This window comes from Diaporthe batatas (genome assembly GCF_019321695.1).
Source record: "Diaporthe batatas strain CRI 302-4 chromosome Unknown Contig00014, whole genome shotgun sequence".
Taxonomy (NCBI): domain Eukaryota; kingdom Fungi; phylum Ascomycota; class Sordariomycetes; order Diaporthales; family Diaporthaceae; genus Diaporthe; species Diaporthe batatas.
Genome location: NW_025408561.1, coordinates 1358485 through 1385713, shown reverse-complemented (window position 1 = coordinate 1385713; position 27229 = coordinate 1358485). Strand labels below are relative to the sequence as shown.

The 27229-nt window shown below is 56.5% G+C and overlaps 7 protein-coding genes across 7 annotated transcripts; 4 read left to right on the top strand and 3 right to left on the bottom strand.

Moving 5' to 3' along the window:
• The first annotated feature begins 5092 nt into the window (after window positions 1-5092).
• Window positions 5093-8811, top strand: KVR01_010966 (uncharacterized protein). Its single transcript, XM_044791922.1, has 2 exons — window positions 5093-5867; window positions 5942-8811. The coding sequence occupies exons 1-2, from the start codon at window positions 5582-5584 to the stop codon at window positions 7633-7635; spliced, it is 1980 nt and encodes a 659-aa protein (XP_044640113.1). The 5' UTR covers window positions 5093-5581; the 3' UTR covers window positions 7636-8811.
• KVR01_010861 (uncharacterized protein) lies at window positions 8007-9187 on the bottom strand (the record flags this gene model as incomplete). Its single annotated transcript, XM_044784527.1, has 3 exons — window positions 8007-8453; window positions 8791-9067; window positions 9141-9187. 3 exons carry the CDS (start codon window positions 9185-9187, stop codon window positions 8007-8009), a joined length of 771 nt encoding a protein of 256 aa, XP_044640008.1.
• A 941-nt stretch (window positions 9188-10128) lies between these two features.
• Window positions 10129-12244, top strand: KVR01_010930 (glutamate N-acetyltransferase). The gene is made up of 4 exons (XM_044787351.1): window positions 10129-10333; window positions 10391-10861; window positions 10934-11845; window positions 11938-12244. The coding sequence occupies exons 2-4, from the start codon at window positions 10404-10406 to the stop codon at window positions 11963-11965; spliced, it is 1398 nt and encodes a 465-aa protein (XP_044640077.1). The 5' UTR covers window positions 10129-10333; window positions 10391-10403; the 3' UTR covers window positions 11966-12244.
• Window positions 12245-12432: 188 nt separating this feature from the next.
• KVR01_010794 (uncharacterized protein) lies at window positions 12433-14546 on the top strand. The gene is made up of 3 exons (XM_044794706.1): window positions 12433-13110; window positions 13172-13709; window positions 13815-14546. Exons 1-3 carry the CDS (start codon window positions 12673-12675, stop codon window positions 14510-14512), a joined length of 1674 nt encoding a protein of 557 aa, XP_044639941.1. The 5' UTR covers window positions 12433-12672; the 3' UTR covers window positions 14513-14546.
• A 748-nt stretch (window positions 14547-15294) lies between these two features.
• On the bottom strand, window positions 15295-20064 carry KVR01_011034 (uncharacterized protein; the record flags this gene model as incomplete). The annotated part of the gene is made up of 1 exon (XM_044790795.1): window positions 15295-20064. One exon carries the CDS (start codon window positions 20062-20064, stop codon window positions 15295-15297), a length of 4770 nt encoding a protein of 1589 aa, XP_044640181.1.
• Window positions 20065-20576: 512 nt separating this feature from the next.
• KVR01_010795 (uncharacterized protein) lies at window positions 20577-21812 on the bottom strand (the record flags this gene model as incomplete). The annotated part of the gene is made up of 1 exon (XM_044794279.1): window positions 20577-21812. The coding sequence occupies one exon, from the start codon at window positions 21810-21812 to the stop codon at window positions 20577-20579; it is 1236 nt and encodes a 411-aa protein (XP_044639942.1).
• Window positions 21813-22103: 291 nt separating this feature from the next.
• On the top strand, window positions 22104-24976 carry KVR01_010732 (uncharacterized protein). The gene has a single exon (XM_044791464.1). The coding sequence runs from the start codon at window positions 22300-22302 to the stop codon at window positions 24262-24264; it is 1965 nt and encodes a 654-aa protein (XP_044639879.1). The 5' UTR covers window positions 22104-22299; the 3' UTR covers window positions 24265-24976.
• The last annotated feature ends 2253 nt before the right edge of the window (window positions 24977-27229 follow it).

Sequence of the window (27229 nt, the reverse complement as noted above, 5' to 3'; positions counted from 1 at the left end):
ACCTCTCTTTCTGTAGAATCATCGCGAGGAAAAGGTGTATTGACATGCTCTTTGGTCGGCCTGCTTCCTGGCACATTGACCATCGGTCTGTCCGAGAATGGCGTTGGGCTGGGACATGTTGGTGTTGCAACCCCCGGACTCTCCTCGAAGGGCGTGCCATGAGTAGCCGACTGGGTCTGGCTCCTCTCTGGTATGCAAATCCTCGGAGACATCGGCTTTTTCTTCTTGGGCTTTTCTGGAGCACCTGGTGTAGGTGTGGGCTTCCTTTGCCCTTGATGTGCCGCAGAAGCCGATTCCGTTGTGGTTGTTGAGCTCAGCTGCTTCCGTCTAGAAGCATTCTCCAGCTTGCGTTGTGCACTAGTTACCGAAGCTGTATCCGTGTCACCTTCTGCCCGCTGAACGAGTTTGGCGAAAGGAGGGTCGTCTGTATCCACCACAAGCAGATCTTTGACGCCACGGCCCAGTATCCCATAGACGTTGACCTCGCCGTCCGCGACACCAAGTACCGTGCTGGTGCCAGCGTAAACTGCGTCGTCTTCAAAGCCGGTGCGATTGCAGAAGACAACAATGATCTCATGCTCGCCTTCTGCACGAATGACTGGTTCGAGGCGCTGGACCCAGTAAGTTAAGGTCTCCATATCAGGCTGCAGAGTCCGTCGTCAGTAAATTTTCTCATCCACATCCAGAGAGGTGACCATGAACATGATTAGCAGAAACTTGGGAGAAACTGACCTCGGACGGCATTCGGCTGAACATGCGGCCGTCTTCACGCGTCAACCACGCCATATTGATGATTACCAGGTCCGCCTGCACTTCGATAATGTGGAAACCAAATTCGAAAGCGTGCCAAGGAGCCTCGAATCTGTACGGACTGTCAAATAAGACATCGGTCAGTATTACATCTCACGAGCAATGAGACGAGCGGATGTGGTCCATACTTGAGATCCATACCTGACACACAATTGTTAGCATAAACCCAAGTTCCCAACGTCCAGTTGAACTCACAGATGCCCATAGCGGTCCGGCCCAAGCCAGGGAGGTCGCCCTGAAAGAAGCCGTCTTTGCCCTCTAGCGCCCATGTCTCGTCTATGGCGTATAAGAAAGACTTTCTATAGTTCGCAATAGTCTGCCCGTCTCCGTCGACAACTATGGAGGAATTATAGTATTCCGGAGAGGTCGGCCATCGCGGGCTGACGTCTACCTTCTCAGGGTATCCCACGACAACGTTTGTGTTAAGCCTGAGTGCAGTGGTTCGAGCTGGTGGTATATGTCAGTACCATTGACACGAAAAACGGACGATGCATCCTATTTGATGCGCTAAGGGAAGTGCCCAGGTGATGGGGCTCTACACGTACCCCATAAGGAGCTGATCCCAGATCCGGCGTGCTCAAGGTAGGGGGAGATGTGCTGCAAAGAGTCGAATTTGTATCCTTTTCGAAAGTTCGTGTCAGCTTGGATGCACATGTGGCCGAGCAGCACACGTATTCCGCGGTCTGACATACCAGTAAACGCGAGTTCTGGAAGAACGAGCAAGTCCAATCCCTCGAGATCGTCCGGATTGGCTTTGGCGAGGACCGAGTCCTGCTCCAGCTTATTAGTCGCAGTCGTACCATAACTTGAAGATGCCCAAATTTGACCCACCGCACGGTTGAGATTGTTATCGACATCGCCCACCTGCGGCGCGAACTGGAGGCAAGCGATCCTCATGATGATCGTGGTCGCGGTGCGAAGACCCTCGGCTTTGCTCCTGGTGGTTTATGAGGGGAGCAAAGGACCCTGACAGGCGGACGATATCCCCACGGTTGGGTGGATATGTCTTCGAGGACTCCGAAACCAGCTCGAACTGTACACCAAGGCTGCCGATACCGAAGACATTCAGAGGCGGAGAAAACCAAGGCGACACAAGATGTTCGGAACGGGCCTAAAAGGCGTTACGTTATGCACTCCGGATATGTTAGGTATTAGAGAGGAAACGGACGGAGGAAGGCAGGATAGGCGAGGGTGACCCGGCGGCTCCATGCCGAAGATGAGTGGGCTGTGGGACCCGCGGTGTGTTTAGGGGTGCGGCGTGCCTCCCAGCCTGCCAGCCAGCTTCGCTCGAGCGCTGCCAATGGCCAATATCGTGTAAGTCGTCCAACAGATAGCAGGGTTGAAATGTGACGGGCCAGTGATGTGCCCACATTTAGCGCTGTCAACGGGTCTAGTTCCTCCACGCGAATCATATTGCTTTGTAGTCCTCCTTGTTGCAGGGATGCGGGGGGACAGGATTTCGTGCTTGCAGGCGCAACCACCATGTCGGAACACCAATGGGCAGCGAGCACCGCTTTCCCCCAGCACCAACCGACAGTTCTCAAACTGGGATTTGCCAAAGATCTGCGCAGGTATCAACGCATATGCAGTCAGCTGTTGCTCGTTGAACACTTGGGGCTGGGGGCCAGGGGTATTTCTCTATGCCTACAATAGCAAAGGAGCCTCGCGCCGAGGCAAGCCACGCCAATCTCGGGACGAGAAAGACGACTACCCGCCAGCTGTCGTTCGATATATGGTGCTGTGCCGCACGGGAACAGCATGACTTGACCTTGCAAGTGGCTGCGTGACCGCCCTTTTGCAGGCGCAGTTGACCAGCGGACACGTCGGCTGGGAGAGCTTCAAGCGCCGCCCCCGCCGACCAATTGATCCAAAGGACGTAGACTGGCGGGCAAAGCTGTATCTGACAGAATGAGCTTTGACATCACCAGCCCGACTCGACAAGTGACATCACCGCGATGAACCCCATGGGGAAGTTCTCAAGCTGCCCGGAGAGCTGGCCCACACGCTCGCCCACTGACAATTCCAAGTGCGTTTACGAGCAAGGAGCAGTGACGGCTACCCTCAGGGGTACCTTGGCGTGAGTTGGGCTCAATGTCAAGAATTCCTGCGCAGACCAACAGCCTTTCGAAACATTTACCGCCCTATTATTCCCGTCAGTAAACAGAGAATCCCCAGCTTTGATGTTTCATACTCTACCAACAACGGCACTGCAGCATGCATCTTCAGCCTTTCACGCCCAACCTGATGACTTGTCGGCCAACTGTTCCACAAACATGTCTCCAACGTCCATTGGGCTTGACTGTAGGCGCAATGGAAGATTTGACAGGATACCCTTGAGATACGTATCCTGGTAGACCCATGATCTGCTGCTTCTGCGGCCCAACCTGGATTTGCAGGTAGAGCCCGCCTCGCTTCCTCTTGCCTAGAGGAATGGCATTGCCTGCGTGGGCGAGATGCACGCTTGTCTGTGATAAAATGTCCGTGTCACGATGCCCAGGAGGTTTTTTTTTCGAAGTGACTGCCTTGAAAGATCATGATGCTGATATGAAGCAATGTCCCTCCTGACGCTGGCCTGCACTTAGTCATCTCACTTGCATCTCGGTTCCGAGCTCTGCTTCCACCGCATCTATCTCCGCACCACCCTAGATGCCAACCAGCTAGAGGACAATCTGCTGAAGGAACACCTTATGAGATCGCCTCAGGGTGACCTCGAGATAAAGGGTTCACAGAACGACTCCTTACGCAACAGCAAATGAGAGATAGACAAGACATGGGGCATCTTGTGTTGGACCACACCCTAACGAAAGTTGTGGCCGTGTCACGGTGTTGATTTCCCACCCCATATCCCTAGGTACAGAGCTGGCAGAACAACCTCTCCAGTCAAAGACACGTAAGGCAACGTCTGATGCCAGGCGATGAAGGCCGATAATAAACTTGAGGTGTCTAGTGACCGCTCTGAACTGCTGCAACGGCGACCCGCCGATAGGGCAGGCCGGGGCTGATCCACCACAATAGCCGCCAGCCTTGTTGCGCACCAGCTAGACGTGCAGTGCTCCAAGACGAAGAATGACGGTGGATCCTCAACGGGGATGCCAGGTCCAGTCGGGCGGGTTCCGCCTTGACCTCATGGGCCGTGGCCTGTACAGATGACCGATCACCCTGAGAATAACAAAGCAGGCGGGGCGGCGATCGGATCATGGCTGGTCAATACGGACCCAGGCCTGCCACGGAGCGAGAGTCTTGGGAAGGACAGCCCGGGCCGAGAAGTTGTGGGATAGGCTCTGGGCCCGGCAGGGTGACCAGCCACCCCAGGCCCTCAGGCTGTCAGGCTGTCAGGATGTCAGGCCAGAGCTGGAGGTGGGCAGAGTTTTGGCGACTGGTACTCGTAATGCATGCAGTACTGTGGTAGCATGCGGATGCAGCCACTATCACACCCGGGCGACCACCCAACCAGGCACGGCCAGCAGACGAGCCTGACGAGAGACGTCGTCCTGCACGACACATGGCCTAGCAGACGCCATGGTGGAAAGCAAGACTGGCCCTCACTGGCCCAAGGAGCCGCGACGACTGGGGGAAAACAGGACGTGAACAGCGAGAGAGAAGGGGGAAAACCCCCCAAAAGTCCCTACTATGTATTCACGTCTTGCGAGTGGGGAACGAATGCACTGGGCGAGGAAAGCACCTGGGCATTCAACCACCCTTCAACAGCCCACAAGCCCAATCAAAAGACCCAAAACGGGTGCGGAAGCACAACAGCACCTGCCCGATGTGTAGCTGATCCCTGCGACCCGGTCAAGCTGCGCCGGGGTGGCCAGGTGTGGGTGCTACCCGCCAGCCCGCCAGCCCGCTCGCCCTTCTCCACCCTCGAGTGGCGTGAGTGGGCACATCCAGCCATTTGGCTGTGGAAACAAGACGGCCGTATCCCAGGCCGGCGTCTGCACGACCACTCACGTCGCGCCCCGCCTCCAGATTGTTAGCGCACGAGGGCGGGAAAACAAGACGAACGAACGTCTATGACCTGCATGCAGATGTTTCTCTCGCCGCCCGTTCTCCCTGCCGCCCCCGCCCAATCACGCCGCCCACAAGCTTTGTTTCGCGCCGCGCCCCGTTGATCGGGTCCCTCGCCATTGGCTCGCCCTATGAATCTGCTGCCCACCCCGGCGACGACATGCTCGACCAGCCTGCCAGTGTGGGCTGCCCCCCGCCGCCCATTGGCTGCCCGTAGAGCTTGTTGGTTGACTTTGAAGGTCCCTGCGAAGCTGGACACACCCGAGTAGCAGCACCGGGCTGGCTGGCTGGCAGCCGACGCCGCAAGCTCGTGACTTTTCTGCAGGCCAGAGCCGGTAATTACTCTTTTGTGAAGGAAAAAAACAAAAGGTTGCCTCTATTCCCGGTAGGCTAGCCGAGAGTGACTGTCCAATATGTCCAAGCTGCAATGACCCGCGTGCGTGGCAACTCGCCCGACCTCCGCCTGCTGCCCTCTATATGAGTCTTATATGGGCCCATATCCGGTTCCTACCCTGGGGCCTTGCTCTCAGCCGTCCCGCCTCCTCCGTCTGGACCCTCCTACCTCGATCTTGCCGAGTCTTGGGTTCGTCTTGAACCAGATCTAGGTGGCCTCGACCAAGATCCAAGTGGCTTGCGTACATGGGAACTCGGATGGATATGTCTTGGGGGCCATAGACATCACCACTCCTTCCCACATCCCTCCCCTCCTCCCGCACTACTCATGCCATAACTCGAAACCTGGCGGCTTCACTTCTAAAAAAAAATGTTCTTGTCATCCTTGTCCCTGGGCCTCGTCGTCTCCCACCTCCTGTCAAGCACAACAGCCTTTGGCGTGACCACGGACTCGCCATGCGCATCCGCCTGCCTCGACTCTGCAGATGTCGACTTTGTGCGGACAGCGGCGTCGGCGATCAACTCCTCGGACATAGTGTGCAACGATGTTGACTATTTCTCCTCGGCCAACGGGCAAAAGTTCAAGAACTGCATCACTTGCTTGCAGACCAGCGACACATCCAGTGGCGACGAGAGCGATGTCGCCTGGTTCCTCTGTAAGCCGCCATAGGGCGATGCAGCCTGACATCCCCGTTACTGTAGCTGGTCTCTAACATCCGGGACTCAAAAGACAACTTGCGCTTTGCCTCGGCCGTATGTCTCTACGACTACCCGAGCCACAACACGACGACGACGACGCCGTGTGACCTCAACAGCGCCTGTGCCCCGCTGCAGGGCGCCCTTGAGTATGGCAGCCTACGGCCGGAGAATGCGACGGGATACGGTTACTGCCAAGCCGACGGTGGTGTCCTCGAAGGGGCAAACCTCGACGACTGCGTGACCTGTCTCCAGTCAAGCTCTTCCACATACCTCGCAAACTGTGAGCTTCTTTTTGTCGCCGTCTTACATGCTGAACACCAGGCTGACCCTGCACCAGTTCTCCTCGCCCTTGAAGCCGGGTGCAGAGAACAGCCGCCGCCAGGGACGGCCCTGGGCATATCCGGCAACATCTTCTCGGCTTTCCCCATCAACTCCACCTCCTCGACTGCCGCGGGCTCCGACGGGGAAGACAAGCCGGTCATCACCACCGGCGCTATCGTCGGCATCGCCCTGGGGGCCGCGGCGCTGTTCCTCGGCGCCATCGCGCTGTTCGTGGTGTATTGCCTGAAGCAGAAGAAGTACGAGCGCGAGGACAGGGCCCTGCCGCACCCGTACGGCCAGGCCCAGCACTTCTACTACAAGGACCCGGGCAGCGGGCCCGCGTCCATCACCACCGACCACAGCTACGTGCTGCCGCAGTACACGGTCGACTACAAGCCTTCCGTGTCCGAGACCCCGGAGCCGCTCCCGTCCGACTACTCCAGCAACGCAGAGTACTACGACCGCCTCGAGGGCAAGACCAGGGGCAGGCCCCTGGTGACCATCAGCCCGCCCGCGCAGCAGCCACAACCACAACCACAACCACAACCCGCCGCCAGCCACGAGCAGGTCGACACCATCGGCCAGCTCCCCACCACCTCGCTGCCGACGCACCCGGCCTACATCCCGCGCACCAGCAGCAGGAACAGCAACAGCCGGACCACGCCCCCGCCGGGCGCCAGGCCAAGCCGCAACCCGACCCCGGCCTCGGTGCGGTCGAGCACGCAGACTTCGTCCTCGCAACCGCCGCATCACAACACCACCAACGGCAGCGGCGGCGCCAAGCCCGACTCGTACGCGATCCAGGTCTACCTCAACGCAGCCGAGGACCCCAAGGTGCCCCAGCCGCCACCGCCCGTCGCGGCGCCGTCGTGGTCGTCGTCCTACCCCGTCCCTGGGCGCGCCACGCCGGCCTCCAACGCCGAGATCGCGCGGAACATCCAGGTTGAGCTGGCCGGCGCTCGCGCCACGCCTCCCGTCTCCGCGGCGTCCATGCCGCAGGGTGGTGTTGGTGGCCGGGCGACGCCCGCGCCGTCGCTGCAGCACATCTCGAGGACGACATCGCCAGATCACACCGCGGCTAGCCTTGGCGATGGGTCCCCGCTCCCGCCGCCGCCGAGGATCGGATCGCTCATCCTGCCATCGGTGCCGCGCATCCGCGTGCCGGGCAGCCGCAAGTTGCCACCGCGGCTCGAGGTGCCCGACGACGTGGGCACCGGCGCTGGCGCTGGCATCTCGGGCCCGCTTGCATTCCCAGGCAGTCGGTTTTCGACGCGTCCACCAGCGCCGGGGGCGGTCTTCGGCCCAGCGCGCGGCCAAGACCGCATCATCGAGCAAATGGTTGACCGGGGAGGACGGTCGGTGGAGGTGCCAATCGGTAGTGGGAAGAGTTACCTATATGGGTGAGATCAGCTAGACTTTCTGACCTGTGCAGTGTTTCCTTTTTGTCTCGTCTTCTATATGGGGAGATCTCTTATTTCCTGCGGTGGGTTCGGCAAGGCGTTCTGGTATTCGGTTCATGGGATATTTTCGGCCAGGTCTTCTGTGACAAAGTCGGTCTTTTGCATAGGAGCTTAGGAGCTTGAGAGCATGGAAAAGTCGGGGACATCCGCAACGTGCGCGCTGCACAGCTGTGATGAGCTCCGGGGCAGGCATTCTGTTTCATCGGAAACCACGTGGTAAAGCAGTCCACAGTCAAAGGCTTGATGCCAGAAATACACAAATAATATTTTCAAAGACCATCATCGGAATGGCGCCGCTAATGCTAAGTGTTTCGATCAACCAAGGCGATGGCCGGAGCCTCTCGTCTTCCAGGAGTCTGGCAGCGGGCCCCTTGCCTGCGCACCAGTGGTGGTGCCCGCCCTCGGGTCGTTGCGGATGGCTGTGCCGTACTCACGCTGCATGAAGCGAGGAGTGGTGACCAGGCGCGTGAAGAAGGCTGGGGTGGGAATCAGGTTTGCGCCGCCGCCGAACTCGGGCCACAACCTGGTGAGGAAGTCGTGCAGGTGAGCGGCGACGAGTCCGGTCAGCTGCAGGAGCATGACGTGGGGGCCTGCCATGAGCAGGCTGGCGCCCATCATGCAGAGAGGGACGAGCTGGGCTGGAACGGTGAAGAAGAAGAAGCCAGCCTTCTGGCCTCTCTGGTCCTGGGTGGCGGTGTAGCACATGGCCAGGATCAAAGCCTGCAGGAAGTAGACGCCTCCGAGGAAGTATTGAGCAAGCACCTTTTGACACTGTTAGCCATGAACACAAACCGCATTCTGATGAACGGTGCAACAGGACAGCAGCTGGTGGTAGTGTTGGAGTAATGTAGGGCGCTCAAAACCACCCGGGTCCACGGAGATCAAGACCCGAGTCATCCATAAAGACATCCCACCATGCCCACACCGCGGACCGGCCCTTAACTAGGTATTGCGAATGATGGACCGGCCGAAGTGCAGGGGTAATCTTCCTCCTTTCCAGGAACCGTGATAGCAGTAGAGGCACTTCACTATCCGGGCAGATATAAGAGGTGTGCAGTGGGGGTACGGGAAGCGCAGTGGGGAAACAGAACCGGCTTACAATGATGACTGCGCCGCAGAAGACCAGGTACCAGAGGAAGTCCTCCTTCCTGCCGAACTTTGGGTGGGCTGTCTCGAGCTGGCTCGCATATTGGAACACGAAATATGTATCCATGACGATGCCCAGCTGGGGGCTTGAGAGCAGGAAGCTGGTGACGAGGCGCCAGATCTGGGGGGGCAGGCGGAAGAGCTCCAAGTAGTGGAAGTAGATCCAGGCGTAGGGCATGATGTGCATGTGGCAGGCAATCGAGGTGACGAGAACGCCGGTCGCGAAGGTTCTGCGCGTGGTCGTGTCAACAACACTTGTCGCGCGAGCCAAACCCAAATGGCTGGCACCTGGAGAATGCTTACCTCGCAATGGCTGGCGCGCGCCAGTAGGCATCCATGATGTCGGCCATGGCGGCGAGAGGCGGGACAGTCGCAACGCAACGCGACAAGAAAAGAGAGTACAAGTTGGAACAGGAACGGGAAAGAAGAAGGAGTGCAAAACTATTTGCGTGGCCGAAGCTGCCCCAGCCAGTAAGCTAGGCAATGCAGGAGATCATACAGACAAGCTGGTTGTACTGTTGGTGTCAAGGGCCTTGTCGTCGGGCTGGCTTGTCGTGAGGTGAGGTGGCCTTTCGAGGAGCCGGCAAGCGGATGGATGGATGAGTAGGGAAAAATTGCAGCAGAGCTCAGGCCTGAGGCGGGGCGGGCTGCTGGCTGGCAAAGGAGCTTTGGGGGAGCTAGCAACCAGGATCCCCACAGTGCAGAGACCGTGCTCGCCAGGCGAGCTGGACCCAAAGCGCAGACTGTGCGAGGAGGCGGCTGGCCTGGCTGGGCTGGAAAACCTACCTACCTGCCTCGACTCACCTGGAAAATCCAAAGGATCTCGCACCACAGTAGAGCGTGTAGTGACAACTCGCTAATAAGCAGGAAAGCAGGCTCGGCAGAGAATTGAACACAAGGCATGCGCCTGCCATCTGTGCTCTGCCTTCGTGCATGGTCTGAGGACTGTGGTCGCACGTCTTTTCAGGCCCCCAAGGGCCAAGGGGTCTCAGGTCTGGCCAGGCGTAGTCGCACAAGACTCCGTGTAGCATCGAGTTGCCTCAACCTTGCCCTTGCTTGATCGAGAAAGAGCAATGAGAGCTGTAAAAGACAGGAAGCTTGGAAGGTATCAAGATGAGGAAGAAGTTGTTTGGGTGAGGAGGAAGGAAAGAGAGCAGCGGTCTCCAATTCAGATATGCAAGATATAAAATTTTCTGAGGCTGCACGGGCCAATCGAGGACCCAGTCTGCCAGTCCAGTCGACAAGGCTGCATGGGGGACTCCCCAGCTCAGAGCATCTGAGCGATTACGGAGCTGGTGTTGCTCATAATTGGGGACTCATTCGCGCATAGACCCTGGGGATCATTTATACATGGTTTCCTGTCTGGGTTTCCCGTGGTGAGTCTTGTTCTGGTCCACAGCATATGAACCAGCCATTGAGCGAGCGATCTTGTCAATTGATTCATAGAGGACTCGTGGTGCGTGGTTGGTCTTGCTGGTTTCTCTCAAGCAGGTAATGTATGTACAATCACGACGCCCAGAAATACCTCCTCTCCCAATACTAATACCGTCCAGCAGTCCCGTCGCCATGGAGCGCCCAGCCTGGATCGCCAGGCAGCTGGCCTCCAGGATCCAGTCACGGGCCTACGCGACACACGGGCTCGAGATCCCGGCAAAGAAGCTCAAGTATGTGCCCAAGTCGGGCACTTTCCCGCTTGGCTTCCGCGTCGCCGCCGTCAACGTCGGCGTCAAGCCCGCCAACACCACCAAGCCCGACCTGGCCTTGATCACTTCAGACCACCCCTGTGCTGCCGCCGCCGTCTTCACCAAGAACAAGTTCCAGGCCGCCCCCGTCACCTTCAGCCGCGACCTGCTCGCCCGCACCGGCAACCGCGTCCGCAGCGTCGTCATCAACTCGGGCTGCGCCAATGCCGTCACCGGCAAGGGTGGCCTCGAGGATGCCGAGGCCATGTCCCGCCATACCGACCGTGTCACCGGCGCCTCAGACTCCACCATCGTCATGAGCACCGGTGTCATCGGCCAGAGGTATGCCATGCCGCCTGGCTTGTTGCCCGCCCATCCACCCGCCACATGTCCGCTGACCTCGTGAACCTGAAGGCTCCCCATAGACAAGATCACCCACGGCATCCCCAAGACCCACGCCGCCCTGGGGTCCACCTTTGACCACTGGCTGTCCACCGCCATCGCCATCTGCACCACTGACACCTTCCCCAAGCTCATCTCCCGCGAGTTCACCCTGCCCTCGGACCCCGCCAGGACCTACCGCATCGCCGGCATGACCAAGGGCGCCGGCATGATCCACCCCAACATGGCCACCCTGCTCGGCGTCATCGCCACCGACGCCCCCGTCTCGTCTTCTCTCATCCCCTCCCTGCTCCGCTCCGCCGTCGACTGCTCCTTCAACTCCATCACCATCGATGGAGACACCTCCACCAACGACACCGTCGCCCTGCTGGCCAACGGCGCCGCCGGCGGCCAGGAAGTCGCTGACGAGCAAGGCCCAGACTACGCCGCCCTCGCCGCCGCCGTCCGCTCCCTGGCCACCGATCTTGCCCAGCTCGTCGTCCGCGATGGCGAGGGTGCCACCAAGTTTGTCACCGTGCAGGTCACCGAGTCTAGCTCCGAGGCCGCCGCCCGCAAGGTCGCCAGCACCATCGCCCGCTCACCCCTGGTAAAGACCGCCCTGTACGGCCGCGACGCCAACTGGGGCCGCATCCTGTGCGCCACCGGCTACTCGCTACTGTCTGAGCCCGGCTCCTCCGCCTCGGCTACCGCCGCCGCGGATGAGGTCGCCAACGCCGTCGTGGTCCCCGAGAAGACCAACGTTTCTTTCGTGCCCACCGATGGTTCCGCCGAGCTGAAGCTCCTGGTCAACGGTGAGCCCGAGACCGTCGATGAGGCACGCGCCTCTGAGATCCTGCAGGCTGAGGACCTGCACATCCTCGTCAGGCTGGGCACTGGGGACAAGGAGGCAAAATACTGGACTTGCGACTACAGCCACGAGTATATGTGAGTATCTCTTGAATCGTTTTCTTTTTTTATCTCTGCATGACATTGCGACGCATGATGCTTGCTCAGATACTAACCATCGTTTTCCATAGCACGATTAACGGTGACTACCGCACATAGAGACACAGCCGGTTCTCCTAGATACAATTAAAAGCGATGTACTATTCCGAAACGAAAACTCTATAGATGACGAGAGCAATTTTAAACTGCTAGTGCTGGTGCTGATTGTCTGTTTCTAAAGACAGACATGACACAAGCAAAACAACAAAATGATTCCACGTTTGAGTTCTTCGCATGGCTTGTAACACAGGAATGGCTAGTCTTAGACCTTCTGAAGCTATTTGCAGCCTCGCTGCCCTCATAGCCTCTTCCAGTCACAAGTAATTCAGACTCTAAACAGACACTTTAGCCCTTCTGCCAAACTTCGCGAGAACCGTCTCACCAGCTAGTCTCCCTGGGTCACCTATGCCACTTTTGTACTAAGACCCGCCCCACAGTTCCCTGCACTCGTGCGGCACAGCTCTACCAACCTAACTCCCAAATGGATCTAACAGTTTGGCGTCACTCAGGTTATCCACATTGTTCGGCGACGGTTGGGCGTGACACTTTTCATCAACGTACGTTGGTCGCGACTGGCCATTTTCCCCCTTTCTTTCCTTTTTTCCTTACCGAGCACACTCTTGACCTGGAGGTTGAACAAGATGAGGAATGCGTGAATTTCCGGCAGCCGATCCTGAACCTTTTGGAGTGTCGCGCACTTTGTCTTTCACACCTCCTAGGCCGTGCTTCCCACAGAAATTCACTCATCTTCATTCCGAGGCAGTATCATGGGTCTCTTCACGTCCTTAGCAGTGGTAATTCCACTTCTCACTCTCGCTTTCACACTCCACTCGCTGGTTTGCCTGCTGCGCAACTACCTAGTCGCCCGGAAGCTCGGTATCCCAGTACGCATAATCCCCGTGGATCATATCAATCCACTATGGTCAATCGTCAGCCAGCAGGTCGTGGCCCTGCTTAGAAGGCTACCCTTCGGGTTGGGTGATAACAATATCACCAAATACAACTACATGGGCTTCGAGATCCCGCTGAGATGGAAAAGCCATCAAGAGATGGGCGACGCCTTCGTGCTGTGCTCACCAGCTAGGAACTGGCTTTATCTGGGTAATCCGGACGACATTACAGCCATGTTGAAACGGAACAATGACTTCCCTCACGACTCTGAACTTACAGCAATGCTCGATGTCTTCGGGCCTAACATATCTACAGTAAGTGATAGACGCAGTTGTTGAAAACTTCCAGGCAAACGACACTAATCGGCTTCCCCAGGCCCAAGGCGCAGATTGGAAAAAGATGCGCAAGCTCATAGCATCTTGCTTCATCGACCAGAACTTCGAAATCGTCTGGCGGGAGAGCGTCTCCCAGGCGGTTGACATGGGCCGCTACTGGGGCTCCCGCCAGTCCGTTGAGACGGTTGCCCACGACACCCGCACACTCTCTCTGAACGTGATGTCCAGGGTAGGCTTCGGCAAGTCGTATGAGTTCAGCGGCCATCACGAGGCGAAGGTCGCGGTCGAGGGCACCTCACTGAGCTACAAGGATGCGCTCCAGACCATCCTAGAGAACAGCATCGTGATCATGGTGATGGGCACCAAGTTTCTCGCCAAGCCCTGGCTCCCTCGCTACCTCAGAAACCTTCATCACGCGTGCACCTCGTTCCAGGGGTACATGACGCAGCTGTTCGAGGCCGGCAAGATGAATGCCTCCCAGGCTGTTGCGTCCGACCGGAATCTCATGAACTCACTGGTGCGCGCTTCTCACGAAGGTACTAGTGGCAGTCTGAGTGAAAGGGAGATATACGGAAACCGTAAGATTCCTTTTCTCGTCAAAGGCTGAAAGTGTGTTGCTTGGTTGGCAGTAACCAGCAAATGCACGTGCCCTTTGTCGCTTGTGCTAACGCCAGAGCTCACAGTGTTCGTGCTCAACTTCGCTGGCCACGACACCACGGCGCACACCTTTGTATGGGTGATGTACTTCCTCGCGGCCAACCCCGAGGTCCAGGATTGGATCCACGAGGAGATACAGCACGTCCTGGGCGGGCGCCCGGAGCCAGACTGGAACTACAAGGCCGACTTCCCCCGTCTGAAGCGCTGCATATCCGTGGTCTACGAGTCGCTGCGCTTCTACACGCCCGTCGGCATGGCGAAGTGGACAGCCGAGGGCTCGCCCGCGCTCCAGGTAGGCGACAAGACGCTGCTGATCCCCCCGCGGACAATGATCGTCCCCAGCCACGCCTCTGTCCACAGCGATCCTAGGTACTGGGGGTCGGACTCGCTCGTCTGGCGGCCGTCCCGGTGGATCAAGCCCGGCGCCGCCGGTCCTGGCGATATTGACGGCGAGGAGTTCATCTCACCCGTCCGTGGGACGTTCCTCCCTTGGTCCGACGGGATTCGTGACTGCCCGGGCAAGAAGTTCTCTCAGGTTGAGGCCGTTGCTACCCTTGCGGCGTTGTTCAGGGACTGGCGGGTGGACCCTGTCACCAGGCAAGGGGAGGACCTCGGCGACGCGCGGAAGCGGGTGCTGCGTTTCATTGAGGAAGATACTGGTATGATGCTGCTTGTACAGATGCTCCATCCTGAACGCTGCCCTCTTATCTGGAAGCGGAGGTGACCAGAGCAGCAGCCCATGTCATAATCAAGAGCATCATATGTAGATAGACATACATACACACACACACACACAAATTCATATCGTTGAGAAAAGGGCAAGGTGGGCAGATCAAATTTCTTCGCCATTGTGGACATAGTGCTCGGGTATCTATGCCTGGAAAACATCACACCAACCCAACAAAGAGAGAACGAAAAGAACCACAAAAACAGGAAATGCTCGCAATGCCCAATGCTCGCTTAACTTTGGTTTGACTCGGCTCAGTTTGTTTTGCAATGGGATGCGGTGCGGAATGCCGTTTATGGGCCTGTGCCTGCTTCGAACTTGCACATGTGCCTATCCCTGGGTAAAAATGACCACCTTTTCCCCCTTTCCGTCCCACACTCCGTGACCGAAAGAACGCCTGGCTGGATGCAAGAGAAGATACTGATTCCGTGCCCCTCATGTGTATAAAATCGAAAGAAAAAAGCTGCACTTGCACTGACATGCCGCCTTGGTGTCCCTTATCTTCCTTCCTCGCTCAGACGGTGCCGTCAAGCACAAGGATACCTTGCTATTCCATCGCAGCTGCCTTCCTCTTCCCAAGGACCTGGCGCCTCTCAACATTTATCTCGCTGCTCGTTAGCATGAGATCATTGCCTATGTCCACATGCAACCTTTTCTGCTGCCCACCTGTTGCCTTCACTGTCACGCACGACCGCTCCAGGGCGTAGTACACGTATTGATCCTTCATCTTCAGCTTGAGAACCGCCGCACATGTCAGTCTCTCCACCTTTGCTCACATTCTAAGCACCGAAGGCTTGTTGACCCTGAGACATTTGCTTGTTCTGCTCGCGATACCACTCTGTCTCGCTGTCCAGTTCGGCAGCAACCCTTTTCAGCTCCCGCAAGCTCTCCTCGGCGTCCTGTTGCAGGGTGCTAACCGCGCTGCCTGTCTGAGACACAACGTCGATATCTGTGGGCTGCGAAGCGAGCAACGATGCCGACATGCCAGCGGGAAGTGATTGCCTCGCCATCGACGGTTTCGCTTTCAGGAAACTGTGTCGTGGGGGAGATCCTGCGGTTGATTGCGGGACGCTGAAGGTGCTCCGGCGAGAACCAGTCAACCCCAAGCTTGCACGGTAGGCGCCATCCTGCTCCAGGACGCGGTCGTCGAAGTCGCCGGCATCTGAGTCTCCGGAGTACTGGGAGCCACCATCGTGCGTGTTCCCCATGGCTGGACGGGGAGCCTTGTCAGACAAGACATGTCCAGTGGGCGTGGCGAACAGTCCCCGACTTCGAAGCAGCCAGTATGATGACTTGATGCCGCTGCCCGGCCCATTCTTGGGTCGCTCAGGCTCAGCTGATGAGCGGGGTGATGAAGACTGGTACCGAGAGAAATTGGTAACTTTCCCACCGGAGGGAACCGATCGTGCCATGCGCGAAGAGTCGCTGCTTCTGAAGCTGATAAGGTCGTCCTCCCGGCGCTTGCCGCTCATCAAGTCCTGAAGATACTGGGCCTTCTTGCTGAGTTTGGGTTTTGGGGGAGGCTTGATCACAGCAGCGCCGCGGACAGACCGGAGAGGGTCTTTAGGCCTGGCTGGAGGGCCCATGCTTTGTTGGCTGGTATTCGGGTGTATGGTTACGCCCACAAGTGCGTCGTAAAGGGAATCGTCGTCCCGGACACAATTTGCCGCCAAATCCCGCTGATTCTCCATGCCCGAAAAGATACCGGTAGCAAGCAGGGCGTCTGCATTGCTTGAGGTGATACTGGCTCTTCTGGAGGTATCAAGTGACATGCTTTCTCGCCTGGCCCTCTTCAAAGCTCGATCCTTTTCCAGTTCGTCTAGCCAAGACGACGGGCCGGTAAGTCGTTTGGTACGAGAAAGCTCGTCCTTCTCTGCTTTGGCCTTTGCTGCCTTCGCTTCAGCCAGTTTCTTTTCTCTGTACTGTTTCATTGCAGCCCTGTTGTGGCGTCCAACACGCTTCAGAGCTAGTTTTCTGGCAATATCCCGCCAGCGATAAAAGAACCGGACCCTCAGACTGTATTTCCTGAACTTCCGAGCTTGTGCCCAGGACCTATCCTCTTCTTCTTTTTGTTTGCGTTCTTCTTCCTCCCGTTGGTGCTGGTCAAAGACGGCACGAACCAGGTGTGTGACGAGAGCCTCTTGGAAATCTTCCATCAAACCATGGTCTCCAAGCACCACCCAATTAGCGAAGTCCCCCATAAGGTCTTTGGGTGGAGCAGGTTGTGGGGGTGCTAGAGGACTGCTCGTGGGCGGGTCTGGACTGAACATTTGGGATGGTTTTGCGAATAAAGGTGATGTCGGTGCTTGTGAGACTTCAGCGGATTGTTCTGCAGGCGTCTGAGCCGGGACCATATCAAAAAGTGACTTAGTTGGCAGCGCAGCAACCGTATCGCTGGGGATTGTAGGCGTTAAGCCTAAGGGCTTTGTCTCAGATGATTCAGGGACCGGCGCCTGCTGTTCGTTTTTGGCGGCCTGGTTTCCCGCCGAAGTGGATGGCAGAAAGAAGTTGGAAGATATGCTGGTAGGCATGCTAGCATCAGGAATGAAAGTAGCCTTGCTGTTTTCTGTCGGCTTATTCAAGAAGTCGAACACAGAGCCTGAACCGTTCTCAGTGGTCGTGGTATCGGCCGTAGTATCAGGAGGGGTCGTCGACCAGGAAAATTTGGGCATTTCTGTCGCAGGCTTTGTGACGGACTCGGACGATGGAGGATTGTTGAGAGTATTGTCAGTGGGCGCATTGGATGTCCAAGTAAAGGTTGAAGGCTTGACATTTGAGGCCGATTTATCTGTTGAAGGGATAGCGCTCGTGTTGAAACCTTGGGAAAATGAATTGCTGGGTGTTTGGGAGAACGGGTTCGCCGGCGCCGAGTCCAGAACTGATTTGTTCAGATTCGAGGTGGCAGAGCCATTTGTCGTCGGCGGTCTCTGGAATGGCGACAGTGTCTTGAGAGGAGGCTGTGGAGACGATGAGGGCGTGTCATCGTCAGAGAAGTTGACCTCAAGGCTGTTCGACTTTTGCTCCCTACTTGTGCCGAATGCTGGGGATTCAGTAGGCTGCGTTACGAACATGCTGTCAGGGCTGTGAGTTTCCTCAGCGGATGCAGAGGCTTCCTCGAAGACGGTCATGTGGATGACTTCTGGCAGCGTCCGGCCGCCACGCTTGCGCTCAACCATCACCCCAGAAAAAGACTGGCGGATGGTTTTCCCCGGAATGCTCCTCCTGCGCTCCACCACAAGGTAGGGTTCATCTGCACCATCGGATGAGAACTCCATTTCCAATTCCTCCAAGAAAGCCACACATTGCTCCTCGGTGTCAAATCGAAGTATACTGTTGAGCACCTTGGCCGTGAGGTCCTTGGGGCCATCTCTGACTCTCCCATATGCCTTGTGTATGGCCTTCAGCATTTGGCGACGAATCTGGGTGAAATGTATCTCCGCAAAACAGGCCATGGTGTACGATACCTTGCGGTCCTCGACAATGGAGAAATATGTAGTGAACGACGCAGAGCCTGTCGTAAGGGCAACCTGAGGCCTTAGCGGACCACGCCCGTTCCAGACGTTCTGCATTGCCTCGATCAGCGTGACGACGGTCTGGACTTCAGATGAGTTGAACCAGAATTTGTCGTCCCAATCTTGCATCTGCTGCATCACAAACGGGTCGTGGGCGTTGAAGAGGAGGTAGTACGCTCGAAACTCAGCCTCATTCTCCATGCGCACGCCCTCCATGTCTTTGCATTCGTCGTACACCTGCATCAACGAAAGCAGCGTTTTCCCCAGCTGCTCACGCTCTTGCTGCTCGGAGAAGTCTTCGGCTGCAAAGTTCTCTTGTGACAACAGGTGAAGAGCCACGGCGTGGAACCTGGCGATGTTTTCCAAGCAGTATATCTGGTCCGTCCGTTCATCGGCCGACATTGCGTTCTGAAAAATGAAATCTTTTCGTATCGCCCGGGTCCGATCCCATAGAAAGTTATGTTGCGAGGGCAGGTTCTCATCGGACCTCAAGAAGTCGTCAATGAGGTAGTCGACCGTTCGTCTCAACGCAGCCGGCGAACGGACTTCAGTTGGCAAAGGCGAGTCGGTTCCAGCTGCTGAACGCTTGAACGACTTGATCATTCGATCTGGGTTCGGCCACATTTCGAGGCCATCAGGACTCGTGGTTTTCTCTGCCGCTTTTACATCGTACTCGACTATGCGCGACACCTTCTCGCCTTCGGGACACATATCCTGACAAATACCCCTGAAATCGATGGCATCGCTTAGCTTTTTGCGCACTTCGGGATCGTCGATCAGTCCGGCCTTTATTAACGACGAACGCACACGCCCTTCGTATTTCTTGTACTTCTCGCGGTGATCCTCCATAGCTTGCCTGTTTGCGGGGTTCCCTGGTTGTCGAGGCCATGCTGGAGGGTTGAGGTTATCTTTGCGTAGTTGGTCGCGGATCTCTTTCTCGTACGCGGATGGGGATTTCCGGACGCCGTTGATGTCAAAACTGTTCGCTCGTGCTGTCTTCGGGCCGAGGCCGCTTGCCTCCCTCTCCTTCAGGTAGTCGGCGAATCCGTTGCGGTTCTTCCTGGTATCTTTAACGCCGAAACCAACGGAATCATTTCTTGAAGAGCCCGGTCCAAAGGCCGTCTGTGGTTTCTGGAAAGAGTTCGTCGAGTCAAAAGCGAGCCGCTTCATTGCACCAGTGTCCCCGAATCCATTTTTCCTCTTCGAGCTGTTTGCTGCAGCGCCGGCGAAGGGAGCTGGCCCTTGGTGTGAAGTTTCAGTTGGCCTCGCAAACAAGCTTGATGATCCATTCGTGGTGCTGGAAGGGGCGCCAAAACTGTTGGCCGATGTGGCTGCAGCGAAGGGGTTGGATGATGTTCCAAACCCGGAGGCCGGCGTCGATGCAGGAGGAGTGTTGGAGAAGGGATTTGATGGCGCGCCCGGCGTCGTCTGCATCGCAAAAGGGTTTTGCGCCGTGGTCGCCGTCGCGAACGGATTGCTGGTCACGTCGCCGTTGCTCGCGACATTCGGGGCACCAAAGACTCCGCCGCCACCGAAATTGTTCCCAGCGGCCGGATTGGTGGTGTTGTTCGGGAACGCAAAGGCTTGAGGTTGCTGTGACTGCTGAAAGGCATTATTTGTCGCGGGCGCGGGCGCGCCGAAGACCGAAGTCTGTTGTTGTGGCTGGCCAAAGGTCGAGGACGAATTGAACGGAGCTCCAAATGGCGAGACTGATCGGTTGGTCGCGTCGGTCGAAAGCGCCTGCGCTCCGAATGCAGGCGCTTGACCGAGGCCTGCCATTACTGCTTGAGTCTGAACACCAGCTCCAGTTTGTGGCCGACCTTTGTTGCGACGCGGGGGGGTCGGGTTGCGGGTTGGAGGGTGAGGGAGCGAGGCGTTGGAGGAGTTGACATCGCGGCCCCTGCTGCTGCTGGTAGCTGGTGTCCCAAGCTCGCCGCCGGCCACCTGTTCCCGTTTGGGCCTAGCGCGGTTCCTGCGGCGGACCTTTCTCAATATCTCACTCAGCGAACCATCGGACGAATCCCTATTGTCCTCCATCGTATTCTCTTCTTGCAGGTCGCGCAGCACAGGTTAATGTCAGTCATGGTCACTGCAACATCGCTCCTGGGGCGTCCATTGTGATTGAAGCAGGGCCTGACCACCATGGGCATGACCTACGCCGAGTTTCCGCCATTGTCCACTCCCTTTATTCAAACTGATTCACATGGCTTTTCCGTTTCGCTAGAGTTCCGGAAGCAGTGCGCCAGTACCACGTGTCACAAGCGGCGTTTTTCGAAGTTTCGTGGGTGCGTTGCTGATCCAGCAGTATGATGAGGTTTCAGCAGCGCTCAAGCTATACACGCTGGAGCCCAACCTGGTATATTGGTGTCTGATGTTCGATGAAATGAAAATTGAGCAAACACACTTGCACAAGAAAGCGAAGGACACGCAGATATTTGGAAAACTCGCGGGGAAGACCATGAAAACTGGGTATCTTGAGAGGGTGGCCAACCATGGTGAAGCCATGCTATCGTTCAATCATGAGATGCTGCTAGACGTTCTTGGCGTGCCTACGAGTTTCGACCTCGGATTCGCGCTGGTCCCAAACCCCTCCTGATTTCTTCCAGCTGCTGGAGACCGCTCTGGTCCTTCCCTCGCTTGATGCGCCTCTTTCCTTGCATACTGTGGTTCCCCAGGAACTCGTCCAGAATACCGTCAAAATCTTGTCTCATCGGGCCCTGTACGCTTGACATCGACGACATGCCCGACACGATCGAGCCCTCATCCTCCATGTCGTTGTAACGCTCCTCCATCTTCTCAAACCGTGCGTCCAGGATGTCCAGCTGCTCCGTTCGCACCAGCGAGGAAGAGGTCATGGAGTAGGCTGAAGGGTTTGTGAGGGCCCCCTTTCTCTTCTTCTTCCGCCCGCCCATTGTTGTCGTTGTCCATATGGAAGACAGGCCGTCCGCCTGCTTTGGCCCTGTGGGCTTCTTTTCTTCCTTTTGATCCTTCTTGAATTGCTTGAAGTCCTCCAGCCAGTCTTCTGAGGGGCCCTTCGCCGGCTGCTCGGCCGTGCTCACAAGAGTTGGTACCTCGTCGTCTGCATACTCTTTCGTGGGCTTCGCAGTGCCGTCTGACTCCCAGCCCTCATCGTCCTCGTACTCATCGTATGTCTCGTCAAACTCGTGGTCGTTCAGCTCCTTGGCGTCCTTCGACAGGGTCTGGAAGATGTCGTCGTCGTCATCCACATAAGCGTCGTCCTCCAAGGCTTCAAGAACCTCACGAAGGCGAGGATCCATGTCGGGCTGGAAGCCCGCGATGGCATCCGGCACATCTTGCTGCGACTGGTAGTTCAACCTTTGCAAATCCTTGGATGGGAGGAGATCCTCGTCGAAGAGTTCTCCAGACTTCTGCTCCAGATCCATCTGTTTGAGAGCAGACTCGAGAGACTGCTTGTGCTTCCCCTTGCCCTTGTTCCGTGGCGCCTCTGCCTCCACAAACACGGCGTCTCCGCCGCCGGTTCCGATCTCGCGCAGGTGCTGCATGTAGTCGTACTCGGTGTCGTCAAAGTACACGCCGAAGTTTGCGGCCTCTCCTTCGTTGTCCCGGATGCTCTCGGCATCTGACCCCAGTTCCGACGCGAGATCGTTCAGCTTCTTGACCTTGGAGCTGCCCGGGGTCGGGTTCAGCACCATTGACGGTGCCGTGTCATCGTTGATTCGCGGGTCGTTTTGGGGCCGGTGCACCAGCGTAAAGTGCTGGGTGGCGCCCTCCTTCTTGGCCTTTTGCCAGTTAGAGGGAGGCATTTTGCTGAGAATTGACGGGGAGTAGAAGTCAGGTCGTCAAGAAGGATCTGCCGTGTACAACGCAGTAGCGGTGTGGTGTTGGTGAAAGGGAGAGGTGGTTAGGAGGGTGTATGTAGTGCGATGAAAATAGTCCCCTGTAAAAAAGTTCGTAGGCAGTGCAATCCTGCCCGTCGCAATCCAAAAATTCCAGTCTACAGTGGCGCGGTTATCTTATCGCCGCGGGGCATTTGTTGCTGTAGCGCTGCTTGGGCTTCGAAAAGTCTTTGCCCCGCGACAGACCCCAATTTCTAAGCCGAGTCTGATTTCGTCACTTTTTATCCGAGGGGTCTGCGCCGCAATTCTCTACCCACCCTGCTTTCTCTGTCACTCCCCCAACCTCGTCCTCACCCCTTTAGAAGAGAGGCAAATTATCACTCTTTGGCCAGGGGACCACACAGGCACACCCAAGTTTGCACCCCGAAATCAACCGTTTGGGAACCGAATCACGATGGGACAACCAAAGAGCCAGAAAAGCGTCGGCCTGGGCAACGCCCTGATGCACGACCGCTTCGGCAAGGGCAAGGGCAAAGACCGGAGGAAGGGCACTGGAGTCACCCGCATCAACCACGCGACCGGCGAGGAGTACATTACAAATGACCGTGAAGAGGCGAGCTGGGTGAAGATGAGATCGGTCACTGAGCAAGGCGCCCTGGACGAGTTCTTGGCGACCGCGGAGCTGGCAGGGACCGACTTCACGGCCGAGAAGATGAACAACGTCAAGATCATCCACACCGACCAGAAGAACCCATACCTGCTATCGTCAGCCGAGGAGCGTATCACATCGAAGAAGCACAAAGAGAACAAGGACAAGCTGACGGTACCAAGGCGGCCGCAATGGGATGCGTCGACCACGCCCGAGGAGTTGGATGCCATGGAGCGGGGCAACTTTCTCGACTGGAGGCGAGGCCTTGCAGAGCTGCAGGAGAACCACGATCTTCTGATGACACCGTTCGAGCGAAACTTGGAGGTCTGGCGCCAGCTCTGGCGTGTCATTGAAAGGTCGGACTTGGTTGTCCAAATCGTCGATGCCCGAAATCCTCTGATGTTCCGCTCCGAAGACCTGGACAAGTATGTCAAGGAGGTGGATCGGCGCAAGGAGAACCTGCTACTCATCAACAAGGCCGACATGATGACATATAAGCAGCGGAAAGCTTGGGCAAACCACCTGAAGGGTGCAAAGATTGCCTATAGGTTCTTCTCCGCTCAATTGGCAAAGGAGTACAATGAGGCGCAGGAAGAGCAAGATTCCGACGGGGAATCCGACGAAGAGCCCCAACCGAGCAGTTCCAAGGTGGCGGGTGAGGCATCAGAGCAGAAGGAGGAAGAAGCCAAGGCGGCAGGCGACAACCCTAACCTCCCTTTGACCGGGGATTCTATTGCACCTGACCAAGATGATGAGGACACGAGAATATTGACCGTGGATGAGCTGGAAGGCATCTTCCTGCAGCACGCACCTACGAATCCGGAGAGAACGCAGAAGCTGACAATTGGCCTGGTGGGGTACCCCAACGTCGGCAAGTCTTCCACCATCAACGCTCTTATCGGTGCCAAAAAGGTGTCTGTGTCGGCGACGCCCGGCAAGACCAAGCACTTCCAGACGATCCACCTGAGTGAAAACGTCGTTCTATGCGATTGCCCTGGTCTTGTGTTCGCCAACTTCGCCAGCACAAAGGCGGAGCTCGTGTGCAACGGTGTCTTGCCCATCGACCAACTGCGTGAGTACACCGGCCCTGTTGCTCTGGTGGCCAAGAGGATACCAAAGAGCTTTCTGGAGGCACTGTACGGCATCACGATCAACATGAGGCCGCTGGAGGAGGGTGGTACCGGAACAGTCACGGCGTCGGAATTGCTGAGAGCGTATGCCCGCGCGAGAGGGTTCGCCACCACAGGCCAAGGTAATCCTGACGAATCTCGTGCGGCGAGGTACATCCTGAAGGATTACGTCAACGGGAAGCTTCTCTATGTCGAGCCTCCTCCAGGAGACTTTGATGCGAGAGAGTTCAACAGCGAGCTGTACGACCCGTCGCATCTGACCGGCAAGAGACGGCTTGCTCTTGCAAGCGCCATGGAGTCAATGTCGGTCGCTGAAGACGACGGGGCATCTATTGATATGGACATGGACATGGTCATGGACATGCCAGCCGGACCAAAGTCCAAGAACCTTGACAAGACATTCTTCGGCCCCGGGAGCGGCAACGCTGGGCACATCAACAAGCCGTTCAACTTCAAATATTCTGAGCAGGGGCAGGCGGAAGGGAGGCAGCTGAGCGGGAGGAAAGCCAGGACGATGGCTGCGCTGGAGAAGGGATTGGACCCTAGAGACGCGCAGCTGAGCATGAACAGCAAGAAGCATTTCAAGGGCGGACAGAAGACGAGGACGAAGAAGAAGCCAAGCACGGCGGATGATGACTAGACTGCCTAGGTAGTCTAATACAAAGTCAGAGGGATGGTATACCATGTCGAGTCCCAGAACAAATTCAGTAAGAGCAAACGGCTGGCTTTCGCTAGCCAAGAGGCGGGAGGCGAGACATCTTCTAGCTCGGTCAGATGTGGGGCCCGGGGGAAGCGCCCGCAGACAATGGTCAACGAATTATCGTCACGGCTGGTTCCCAAGTTACGCTTTTGCTCGTGGTGTTTCTTTGACAAGTTGCTGAATACTGGGCATCCAGCAGACCGCATCTTGCGCTCGAAACTTATTCGTGGATGCCCCTGATAGTCATGGTCCACCGTTATCAGCCTGAGCTCTGAGACATCACAAATGGCAGTAACTAGGATGTGCGATCCTACAAGGCAGCTTCACTTTCCAGCGTCATTCTATTCTTAACAATCGGTATTGCATTTGCAGGAATTGGTCCGAGACCTCATCCTTACAGTCACATTTGACTGCTTTCTCACAAGCCACTGATTCAGAGACAAGATGCGGCTTCACTGGGGGTGGTGATTGACACCCAAAAGGTCAATGGATGTAGTATAATCGACCCAAGTCAACGGCCAGATATCTCTTTGACGAGGCATCAGGATCCCCACATGTCTTCCGAGAGCCAACTCCGTCCACGTACCTCATCACGTCCCATTTGACCGACCTCGAGGGTCGCCTGATCGGGAGCTCAAACACTATCGGCCATTTATTGTTCGGAGGCAAAGTAATATCCAATTGTCAATGTGGAAGATGTATAGCCTGTAACAGAAGAAGCTATAGAGTCGTTTTTGGTCAAACTGGACCATGCACCAAAACTTTTGAAGCAGGTGTCATGTGAAGAAGCATTGGAGTTTCACAGATCTGGAGTATCAGCGGCCGCTAAAGAATTAATTTCGAACGCTCTCAAGATTGCTAATGGTGTGCAGATGATGCATGATTTACGCAGAATAAGAGTCCTCGTCAACATATACGCATAACCCAAGAGAGCGAGAAAATTAGACACCCAGAGCAACCAATGACAAGATGCCTTTCCACAGTCGAGTGAACACATATACTAGCATTGAATGAATTGGGGCTTGCTCTCGTCTATTGGGGAGATACAGGCTGGCTATGCATACCGATGATACTGTACACCAGGGATGAATGTACTTGTACATTGTCGAAGACCATGAGGACGCTCAGTTCCCGTCCATTGCTTGACAACCCAAGATGCAACGGTCAATTCGGTTCTGCTCGGAAGAATCTTACACACGCATTGTGTCTGAGCCAACCAATCAAGGACCACAGGAGATGATTCTACAATACTACAAGAGGCAAGCCATACAAATAGACGGAGTACTATCAGGGAGTTGAAGGGGCCGTCTGTGAGGGCATCGCCGCACTCCGTTGAGACTTGAAGAGATCAGGTAACGTCGAGAACGTTCAACGGGCTAGATGTCACAATTGTCTAGGGCGTGAAAAAAAGCCCTACTCCGTACTTGTGGACTTTCCAGGGCCGCGGGAGCCAAAATTGCTTTTGGTAATTGCCTAGCTGCCTCGGTGTATCGATCTGTTACTTTTTGGTGGCGCCAGTTGCTAGTCAAGCCGGCGCACCGCATCTACGTAATTCTAGCATGCTTTTCTGAAACGGCGTGGACAATTATTTGCACGGGGGCTAGACAGCCAGACAGCGTCTCACACCAGCGCGGAGCTGTGACGGGATAGAAGAAGACGGAGTCCGTCAGGTTGCACCAACTTCTTCCAGCCCCGAGGTGACCTGTTACATTTTTGGGTGTCCTGAGACATATGGAAAAATACACGTCAAGGACACTGATTCATAGGAGTGGGAGAATTGGGTTCAAGACTGAGCGGATCTGCAAAGACCTTGGTGCTTGCTGGGCATGACAAGCCCAAGACTCTTGATGCTGCAAGCCATGCCAGACAGTCACACCCGGGTAGATAGCCTTCAGTCCTCAGCGAGGTCGGATATTACAATGGCGATATAGCCAGGGTGGGCAAGAGCCTGGGCCGGCCTGGCAATGATATAACCTCATCTTTCATGGAACGGCACGGATTGGCCTCCCACGAAGTCTGCATGACAACCTGACAAGCAAGCTTGATTGCAGGCAGGCGGCGCCGGCAGCTGCCAGCCTATCCTTGCGGGGGTGTGGGAGGTGCAGCGGAGGTCGCATATTGGCTAGCCCACGTTTTCTGTCACCGGCCAGAGAGGGCTCGGCCGCAGGACCAACGCTTCCAAGGTTGATGTTGGTAGCAGTCAAGAGCGGAGTGCGGGGTATACACAGAGAAGCTGGGGGCAATTATGGTCGCTGTGGCATCGTGGCAGATGTTTCTGGAGGCCCAGCCGTTTCTTACCAAGACTTTGCTGGGGCAATGGGGGAACCAAGCTCGTCTATCTGATGGTCGATCCTGCATGCGTGTCTTTTTTTATCTCATTCATATCCACGACTTGGGATGGCGCACCAGGACGATCAGTGACACCTGGACAAGGCCACACGAGCTGACGAGGTGAGCTCCCCGGTGGTTGGGGACCAGTGGACGAGACGACTGGACCGGGGGACAAGCTGAGGTGGCGACAGAACAAAACACCCGCCAGAGTGTCTCGGTATGACGCGGGAATGCAAGTTTCCATCGGGCGCAGCAGGGGCACAGAACCAGACCCCACGACGGGATGGCGGCCAATCATTATATGCTTGTGTAGGAGTGAGTGTGTGAGTGAAGGAGTGTTAGTGTCAGTGTGTGGTGTGCTGTGGTGTGTGGTGTGGGCGTGCGCGTACTGATAATAAAGGATGTCTGGATTGTTGTTGATGATGATGTTGTGTGCGAGTTGGTGGTACCTGAACTGCGCAGGCTCGCAGTGTGAGGTACATACGGACTGTAGGTAGGTTCCTAGGTACCTAGGCGGCGTTGTGCATGGTGCGGTAGCTGGTGGGTGGTCCTTGGAGGTAGTGCAGTGTGGCAA